Below are 10,120 nucleotides of genomic sequence, written 5' to 3' on the forward strand. Positions count from 1 at the left end.
ATGGCGCGTAGGCAAGGAAACTCTCAAGCAAGCCTACGCGTCTCTCAAAATCTTACGCGACACGATACTGACCCTCCGCCCGCCGTTCCCCGATACCTGATGTCTGGGATGGTGGCTGGTTACATCTCGTCCTTCCTTCCGTGTTTCGATCTATCTCTTAGGGCCGCCGCCCTCGCTTATTCTCGGTACAATTCCCTCTCCGACGTCCTTCCTCGCTCGCGGTCTACCCAACAGTCCTCGATCATTCCCCGCGACTTCGACTCGCGGCTTCGACTCGCGGCCCTCTAGATCAGGGCGTTCCACCGCACCGGCGGATGGCGCCACGCTGTCTAGACGGGCCCTCCGGCCGCTTCTTCCTGAAAACTTTAAAACTCACCAGTACGCGCGCAATACAAAGATGGGAATAGGGCAAACTGTGACGGGCACTCAGTGCAACGTCACAGTATATACAAAATATGCTTAACGATGCAAGCTATTTATTTGAAGAACAATGAAAATGTGAAAAACGAATAAAATCGCCATTTAGAGATATATGTAGTTCTACGTTACTCGTGTGGAATGTAAAATACACCTTGGCTTTAGAAATTTGTTAAATTCACAGAGTAAAACTTTTTTATAGCTCAAATGCTGCACAAAAATTTTTTCACAATTAAGGAAGAACTTTTGCGCTTATCTTTATGCCAAAAGGCATATAAAATATTATCAATCTTTATTTAATTAGTAAGTAAATCATCAAAAAGAACAATGAAAATTGAGATATAACTTTGGAATATAAAGTATACTCCACGCGAATAATTATGTTAAAAGAAACCACGCGAGTAATGTAGGATTAAGAAACCACATGCCATTACTACAATATAATGTATAAAATATAATATTTTATGTATATGGTTCTATAATAAAATATGTTGCCATATATTATACATTTTATCACAGTAATAATATAAATGTAAAAGAGAGACGGAATCGTACTAACAATTATCGGTAAAAGTTTACAATAACTTACACAGCTCGGATTACTTTGACCTTGACATATGTTGTCAAGGACATAATACTGAGTAACTTTTCCTTATAACTTAATCGGCGGTCGCTTTTTATTAAAAAGTTATTAACAAAAAAAAGTTTGGCGACCTCATCGATTTCAATGACCTTGATATATGTTGTCAAGGTCATGACCCCGAGTGACCTTCAGAAGGTTTTAGCCGTTGCTCGTTATTCGTTAAAAAGTTATTAACAAAAAAGTTTGGAAAATACGTAGGTTAGATGACGCGTTTTACAAGTATTTAACTGTTTAAAGCGCGTCACTAATCTACATAGGTTAGATGACGCGCTTTAACAGTATTTAATTGTTTAAAGCGCGTTAACTTACCCATGCGTAAACTATTTCGGAGCTACCGCACCTCCCCCGAAAGCAGGGGGGGGTGTGGGTGAACCTCGGTTCGCGTGAAAGTATATGCGTGAACTATTTCGGGGCTACCGCACCTCCCCCGAAAGCGGGGGAGGGAGGTGTGGTTGAACCTCGGTTCGCGTGAAAAGTGTATGCGTGAACTATTTCGACATATATATTAGTCATTTATGCCTTCCAATACTCAAAATAGCTGCTATATTTTTCAAACTTTTTTTGTTTATAACTTTTTAATAAGCAGCGACCGCCGACTAAGTTATAAGGAAAAGTTACTCAGTATTATGTCCTTGACAACATATGTCAAGGTCAAAGTAATCCGAGCTGTGTAAGTTATTGTAAACTTTTACCCAATTATCGTATCCTGCAAATTTAACGATATAAAACACGATATTGGCTATTTATTCGAACAAGAACAAGATTCGTACGAATATAAAAGACAAACAGAATTGTTTCGTTTATGTGAAAAATGTATTTAAAAAATCGCGCGTTACATAATTGTTTCGTTTGTATGAGAAATGTATAATATTTAAGATACCGCGCATTATATAACGTATCGCTGCAATATAACGTAAATATAAAATATAATATTATGTATATATAGTTTTATAATAAAATATTTACTGATATTTATTGATGAAAGCTCAGTGAATTTCATTGAAATGGTATTTTCATTAAAATAGTACAAAAGGATGTCGATAATAAACTAGATGAACGGAGAGGAGTACTAAAGTTTAACATTGATTCATTTGATTCTGAAAGGGCATGCGTAAAAATTTCTAAGCTATCTATATTATTTATGTACAAAAAATAAAATTTATACAACATGCAATATGTATATATATTATACGCTTTGAAAATTTGACATTTGCTCTTTTAAAACCGCACTACTTAACTATAAGTACTTATAATCTTGGAGTAATAAGTATTGAAAAGCAAGAGAGAAACGTTATTATTGCTCGTTTTATCTTACTTTTCATTGAGCAATCGCAAAAGTAGAACAAATAAACAGTTATTTGATGTATATCTGTGGCTTCGTATAAAAAGGGAACGCATAAAAAACTAAGGATTTCAAACAACTAAATCTTTTCTTCGCGCTCGTAAATTCTATCCAGTTTGCATCGCTCTAAGAAACGGTATGCAACACATCAGCATCCGCATATTAATAACCGCGTTAATTAAATGCACGCGAGTAGAAGGCTTTAAACACGTCGGTACGCCTATATAGTTCGAGCCTCTGGCGCCGCCTTCGCCGCGAGTATTTTGCTGCGTAATTACAACGGTGCTTGATATTGTTTCGTTTTCACGCTGCTCTTTTTTTCTTCGCGTCCGATTTTACGCAATTCCGGTGTTACGGGAAATGCACTACAACCTTGGCGATTAACGACGAAAATAAAAGTGATGAATATGGCCGATTTTTACATTGCGCTTGAAGAGACCTCGCTATTATTCATATCGTTTCGACTACACCGTTTAAATATATTACTGTACATTTTAAGTATATCACGGATCAAACGCAAGTACGATCATTCAAATCTACATACGCAATAAAGCTGATGTAATCTATCATCAAAGCTTGGATAATCAGGTTAGGTTTATCTCGCTCTCTCTTTTCTATTTCTTTTTTTCACTCTGTTATCACACAATCCCACAAACACGCATACACATATATCTCTACTATTATATAAAGGGGAAAAGTTTGTACTGTTGTTCGGAGTAATCTTAGAAACTATTGGACCGATTTTGAAAGTATTGTATATGAAGTAGGGGTAGAATTTCCCGGGGAGTGCTATAGGGTGTATAGTTTTTCGTTACCGATTTTCTGGAAACCGGTTTTTCTAATTTCTTCAATTTTTCGGGAAATAATTGATGGAATCTCAAAGAATTATATATGAAACAGGGGTAGAATTTTCCGGGGAGTGATATGAAGTGTATAATTTTTCGTTACCGATCTTTTTTGGAACCGGTATCCGAAATTTTTCCAATTTTTCGGGAAATAATTGACCGAATCTTAAAGAATTGTATATAAAACAGGGGTAGAATTTCCCGGGGAGTGCTATAAACTGTATAGTTTTTCTTTACCGATTTTTATTGGAACCGGTATCCAAAATTTTTCCAATTTTTCGGGAAATAATTGACCGAATCTTAATATAAAACAGGGGTAGAATTTCCTAATAAAGGAGTTACCAATTTCTGTCTAAAAAAAATCTACGTAATTGTTCTGATTTCTGCAAATTTTGAGATTTCTAGCTAAATTTTTTTTTATGGATAGAATATTATTATATTGAATTTAGCGAGAATCGGTAAAAGGGTTGCCGATTTTTGCTTAAAAATTGTGTAAGTTATATATCGGGATTTAATAACGGATACTGATATTTCTAAATTTTATATTAAATATTGAGAATTGAGAATTTAGAATTGTTTACCCAGGCGTTTACCCAGGAATTTTGAGATTGCTCGCTCGCGATGTACACAGAACCTCGATTTTTCAATTAAAAAACCAAGGAATAAAATCGGTAATCGGTAAATCGGTAATTAGTAAGTGAAATATCGAGGTTCTGTATACATCGCGAACGAGCAATCTCAAAATTCCCGAAAACACGCCCGGGTAAACCAAGGGATGATGTCGCTGATTGGTAAGTGAAATATTGGAAAAGCGGAATTGACTCAATAGTGTGAAACTCGAGTAGAAAAAGACCGGTTACGACATGTTTAATCCACGAAAACATTTATGCGATCCGATTTGAAATTAGAGGCATTTAGTTATAATTTAAATTACGAATATTAATTTCATCCGAGTGTAATAATTGGGAAAATGGATGTAATATGTGATCATTGTCAAGTAAAAAAGTTTAAAACTTAAGCACCTAGAATGTGTTATTCATGCAGGAAAGTTAAACTACCGTCTTTAAATCAACCGACACACTCCTTATGTTTGTCCACAATAAGGATATTGAAACACAAATGAAGTCGTTTCAAGAAAAACGACTCCCGGGCGAAGCCCGGGTAACCAGCTAGTTTATATATATATATTATATATATATATATATAGAGGAAGTTCTCTGAATTCCATACACCTTGATTTGCGAGGTATCGTTTGACTAAGATTAGTGTGCGTTAACGTGATATTATTACCTGTGAAAAATTCACGGGCATTCCTTAGGAATTCTTAAAAGTCCTTAAAAAAAGTCTCGCAAATGATAACATAAATAATTATAATCCGTAAGTAAATAATAATCCGAGAATGAATTGCCTCCTCAACCACGGCAGGCCTACTTGCGTTTCTTCTTTGAGATTAAATTTCTCTTGCGCATGCACGATGTTATAATCATTAAAAGTTTAACTCCATTAACGACTTGTGTGCCTTTTCGAAGAAATCGTATTTTGCACTTCATGAAAAGAAAGTCAGCGTTATTACAAGGATGATTATTGACAAGGACGCAACGAAGGACGAGCCTGTAAAAACGTAAAAAATGCATTAAGAGCAAGAATTTGCGAGTAAGAGCGAATAAAATCGAAATGCATCTTCCATAAATAATTATTAATTTCCTCTTTTTAGATGAGATGCGTGTGTTATACATCGGTTTTCACTTACCGGCGCTCACGCACTTGTTCTCGCTTAAGATGTAATTGTCGGCGCACGTGCATGTGTTAGAGTTACACGTCACAGACTTAATCGACGGATCGTTCTCGTAATCTTCGGCCTGGTAACACTCGTAATTGTTCGCGCACTCATCGCCGATCGCTGCAAAACGATGAAAACGATTAATTGTTATCTCTTATGACGTAATGCGGAAAAAGAGATTTTTGGAATTGGATTTTTTAAAACATGACGCGTGATTCTACGGGAGAACTATCGGTTGAAAACTCTCGAGTACCTTTGTTGGAAAAACATCTCGTCAGCTCGTGTTCGTAATGAAAATTCTGCTCGCACTGGCACATATTGTCGACGCAAGTTGAAAACTCGAACGTTGCCGTGCACTGTATTGACTCCGTGCATTCGTCCCGGATCTTTTTGGCGGCCGCCAAACACTTCTTGCCGTCCATATTCAGCACCGTCTCAGCCGCGCATCCGCATGTCATGTTATCCGTGCAGATAGCACCCTCCACGTGCGAGCATTCCTGGTTTTTCGTGCATGGCTCATTGTACTCTGCAAACGTGATTACACTTAGAAAAAATCAAATAATACTGCTACAATATGACATCCGCAAGTGGTTTTGCAAAGTTGTGAAAAAAAAGTTATGAGAAAATGGTACTGAAAATTATGAAAATATGGTCAAGATAAAAAATGTGCTGTAATTTAATATTTGTATATAACTGCAATAGTATAGAAATTATTAGTCGAATTATTTTGATACAGCTGGATGTTAAAGATTAAAACTGGAAAAGAATAAAAAATAAGTTGAACCGATAATAATAACTTACGATAATTCCTTCGCGCGTAAACGGGATTGATCTCCTCGGCATCAGCTCCCTGCCGTCAATATATATATACCTATGAACAGGCTCCTTGATCTCCTCGGTATCAGCTCTTTGCTGTCAATATATAATACCTCTACAAAGTAACAATGTATATTGTATAATCAGAATACTAGCAACGTGCACAACTTCATTTGAGGTTATAATTGGGTACAACATTCATCGCACGATACTGTTATAATTGTAAATCGGAAACGTACCTCGAGTCCAGCTCTTCTGCGATCAACGAAGTCGGGATCGAACGTGTTTTAAGGCTATTCTACAATTGCGTAAACGTAGGGTTGTAGGAGTAGGAGTAAGAAATTGACCAATCCACAGTCGATTATTCTCCTCAAATTCGACTGTGATTGGTCAATTTCTTACTCTTACTCCTACAACCCTACGTTTACGCAATTGTAGAATAGCCTTCAGTCGTCACTTTCTGCCAAGCGTAGAAAACCTTCTTTTCCGGCAGCGGTGGTAACACGATGTAGGGATACGAAATTTCCAGGTAAGCACGAAGCAATTCAATTCAGGGTAATTATTCAGTTTAGGGGCCTCACCTCAATTCTCGATGTAATTATGCTCAATCAACGCGTTTTTGTACGAAACGAAAGAATCTGGCAGAAAAAAGTGTCGCTCTGCCCCGCGACGCGAGATATTAAACGTTAAAGTTGACAGGAATCAGGTTATGATTCCTGTCATACCGACGCCATGTAGCAACACTGAACATGCCCTGTAGCCACATGCGCATGCTCAGTGGCCACACGCGCATGCAAAAGTGCGCGAATTTGAAACGTATGTATACTTATATAATGCATATCACTTATTGTTATAGCTTTCAATGATGAACATATCTTACATAATATATCAAAGCACATGCATGGAGAGGTGCAGGAGGGTTTAGCAGCTCTAAGCACGTCTGCAAAGCTGCTTAGGAACGGCTTTTCCCAAATTTTAGCCAAATTAATTAACGAATCTCATTTCACTTATGCTCGTTTTAATCAGTAAGATTAGCCGCAAGCTGGTACAGAGCCGGATTTTCCATTTTGGCTCTTAAAAAATTTATAATAAATAAAATACGGACTCGCAGCTAAGCAACCCGACAGAGGTCGGTAGTGTTACTCCTGTCGACCCTTAAACAGTTAAATCGTGCAGAATAACCAAGCATCTCGATTTAAGCAGTTAGGTCTCACGCTGGGAGTTTCTTTAGTTTAATTATGCGTGAGAAGCACACACACACACACGGGGGGGGGGTGCGAGGGGGGGCCTTCGGACCCCCCTTCCCCGCACTCACCCCGCCGGTAGGCAGCGTGGACCTCGCTTTACAACTTAAAGTACATGCTAAGTTGTAAAGCGAAATTATAAAGCTCATGCATGGAGGGGTGCAAGGGGGCTTACATGCGTGAGCGCACGTGAACAGGAAAGCTTTTCTCCCCTGCACCCCCCCCCCCCATGCATGTACATACTTTATAATTTCGCTTTACAACTTAGCATGTACTTTATGTTGTAAAGCGAGGTCCACGCTGCCTACCGGCGGGGTGGGTGCGGGGGAGGGGGCCGGAGGCCCCCCTTGCACCCTTCCGTGTGTGTGTGTGTGTGTGTGTGTGCTTCCCACGCATAATTAAACTAATGAAACTCCCAGCGTGAGACCTAACAGCTTGAATTGAGATGCTTGGTTATTCTGCACGATTGATTCATTTAAAATTGGCGCAGTTTTACATGCGCGTGCGACCACTGAGCATGCGCATGTGGCCGCAGGGCACGTTCAGTGTTGCTACATGGCGTCGGTATGACAGGAATCATAACCTGATTCCTGTCAACTTTAACGTTTAATATCTCGCGTCGCGGGGCAGAGCGACACTTTTTTCTGCCAGATTCTTTCGTTTCGTACAAAAACGCGTCGATTGAGCATAATTACATCGAGATTTGAGGTGAGGCCCCTAAACTGAATAATTACCCAATTCAGTATATCGCCGGCACGATTACGGTGTTACTGCCGTTTCGCGTACGCGCGTATGCGCGCGTTGTCGCACCTTATTACCTCGGGACAGCGTGCGGCTCGTGCAAACGTTATTAACGCGCGGCCGCAATCGCGCGGCAGAAACGCCTCGTGTGAACAGGCTCCTTGATCTCAGTATCAGCTCCCTGCCGTCAATATATAATATATATATATAGGTTAACCTGAATGTAAACACTCACGTAAACGTAGTATAAACAGTAAAATAAGTAACAGTAATATATAGAATAAGATAATTATAGGAGATAATTACATAATAAAACAATTACCTTGAATTAATCGTCGCGTCGCGTAAAAAGTCACGGTCGGTTTCGCTCCGCGCGTACTACCGTGTCTCTCGAGATAGGTTAACTGACGAACTGACTGACAGCTGACAGCGCGCTAAACGCACTATCTGCACTCGCGCAGCACACACACGCGCCCTGGTGTCGAAAAAGTGAAAAGGACGCGACTGCAGCCAATGAAATGATGGCATGGCATGAGAGACGTCGGCGTTAGGAAGAGGAGGAGGAGTATCTTAATAAAAAATTTTCACATTTTGACTTTGCGTCGCAATATCTCCGCTCGTAGGGCACGTAGCGGAGTATTATGAGAGAAACCCCCCCCCAAATCGACCCAAGCTATCGATTAAGCCTACTTAAAACTTGATCCGTTCACTTGTTATATGAGATCTCAACATCTCGAGTATTCGCAAATCGTCGCGTCGCGTAAAAGAGTCACGGTCGGTCTCGCTCCGCGTGTACTTGGCGCGAGACACTACCGTGTCTCTTGATAAACTCTTTCTTCCAAGTCTGTCAAAATTTTTTGAAAGAATAACATTTGAGACAGCATTTTCTTTAAAGAAGAATAAACATTTTTTAATAGGATTATTATTTTAGAATGAGAATGTGAACAATACCTTAACGAATTAATAATGCAAGGACATACAGACGTTGTTACAACCATTCAAGGAAACTGTTCAACATTTTATGTGTTTCTGCAGAAGAAATTTGTAATGTCAGCGGACAAATTATACGCTAGTGCTGCTAGAAAAGATCATAGTATTTTAAGACTACATGCTGTGTAGATGATATTGCTTGTCCCTCGTTTGCAGTTTGAAAATGTTTGATTATTAAAAACGTTGCATTCGAAATAACGCTTATAACGGATAAACAAAAATTTTGTCTGTATTTGACATCACACTTGTGAAAATTAAGCGTGTAAAAATTTGTAAAAGAAATGTAAGCGTGCAAAGAAACTATTGTCAATAACATCACGCATACACACACAGAAGAAAATGTAAATAATTGATTTTTTTATTATTATTACAATAATTTGAATATTGAAATTATTTCATACCATACTTATATATATATAATTAATAACAATATATTAATAACAAACAATAAATTAAGGACGATAAATTTGATCTGGTTTAAAAGATCTTAAAAATAAGTATTTTTCATAAATAGGAATTTTTTATAGCGGAACAAAGAAAGCGAATATTGTTAAATTTTGCATGTTCTTATTTAACCTTATTTTAAGAATTTATATTTATTTTTTAAGTAAGAAAAATGCTATTTTTTTCTATGTTATATCCTGATCACTAGAAGGTGTAAATGACAGACGGAGTAAATGATTCTGGCTGTTCTATAGGTATCAAAAACCTAAAAACAAAAAATTTTCTTATTCAGAATAAGTGTGGTTATTGTCTGAACTAGAATAAACATTATACGTTTATTAGTTTTTTTCTTTTAATAAAATACTAACAAAATGAAAAAAAAATTATAATATTTTTAATAATATAAGAGAAATAAGACCCCCCGTTTTATGTGACCGTTATACAATCAATCAATATTAAATAAGCCGTTTACGGTCCGAGCTTGGATCTTAATAGCTTAATAATATTTTTTGTGTACTACACGTATATTTTTTCCAACCTTAATAAACTGCGCGCCGACATAACTTGTCAGACTTACAACACAGCTCCTGTTGGAGTAGTAAATTCTTTACTATTATTTAAATCGATTTAATTAGAGAGGAGTGAGGGGATTTTACTACTCCAATAGGAGCTGTGTTATAAGTCTGACAAGTTAGTCGGCGCGTAGTTTATTAAGGTTGAAAAAAATATGTAAATATAGTATATAAAAAATATTATTAGGCTACTATAAAATCCAAGCTTAGACCGTAAATTGTTTATTTAATATTGATTAATAATATTTTTGATAAAAAGACTGCCTAGAATGGAAATATTGGTTTA

General features: G+C 37.6%; 1 protein-coding gene across 1 annotated transcript; it reads right to left on the reverse strand.

Annotated features, from left to right (window-relative positions):
• Positions 1–4,435: 4,435 nt before the first annotated feature.
• LOC139822358 (uncharacterized) lies at positions 4,436–5,973 on the reverse strand. Its single transcript, XM_071794004.1, has 4 exons — positions 5,829–5,973; positions 5,281–5,553; positions 4,998–5,147; positions 4,436–4,858 (listed from the first exon to the last, which is right to left on the reverse strand). The coding sequence occupies exons 2-4, from the start codon at positions 5,483–5,485 to the stop codon at positions 4,794–4,796; spliced, it is 420 nt and encodes a 139-aa protein (XP_071650105.1). The 5' UTR covers positions 5,486–5,553; positions 5,829–5,973; the 3' UTR covers positions 4,436–4,793.
• Between the last annotated feature and the right edge of the window lie 4,147 nt (positions 5,974–10,120).

This window comes from Temnothorax longispinosus, chromosome 11 (assembly GCF_030848805.1).
Source record: "Temnothorax longispinosus isolate EJ_2023e chromosome 11, Tlon_JGU_v1, whole genome shotgun sequence".
NCBI classification, from domain to species: Eukaryota; Metazoa; Arthropoda; class Insecta; order Hymenoptera; family Formicidae; genus Temnothorax; species Temnothorax longispinosus.

What these genes read in the sequence shown, in the direction of transcription:
- LOC139822358 (XM_071794004.1), bottom strand. Translation starts at nt 5,485, where the DNA reads ATGACATGCGGATGCGCGGCTGAGACGGTGCTGAATATGGACGGCAAG. An exon ending in GAGATGTTTTTCCAACAAAG is followed by an intron (nt 5,148 to 5,280) that starts GTACTCGAGAGT and finishes ATCGTTTTGCAG; the next exon opens with CGATCGGCGATGAGTGCGCG. An exon ending in GAACAAGTGCGTGAGCGCCG is followed by an intron (nt 4,859 to 4,997) that starts GTAAGTGAAAAC and finishes ACGTTTTTACAG; the next exon opens with GCTCGTCCTTCGTTGCGTCC.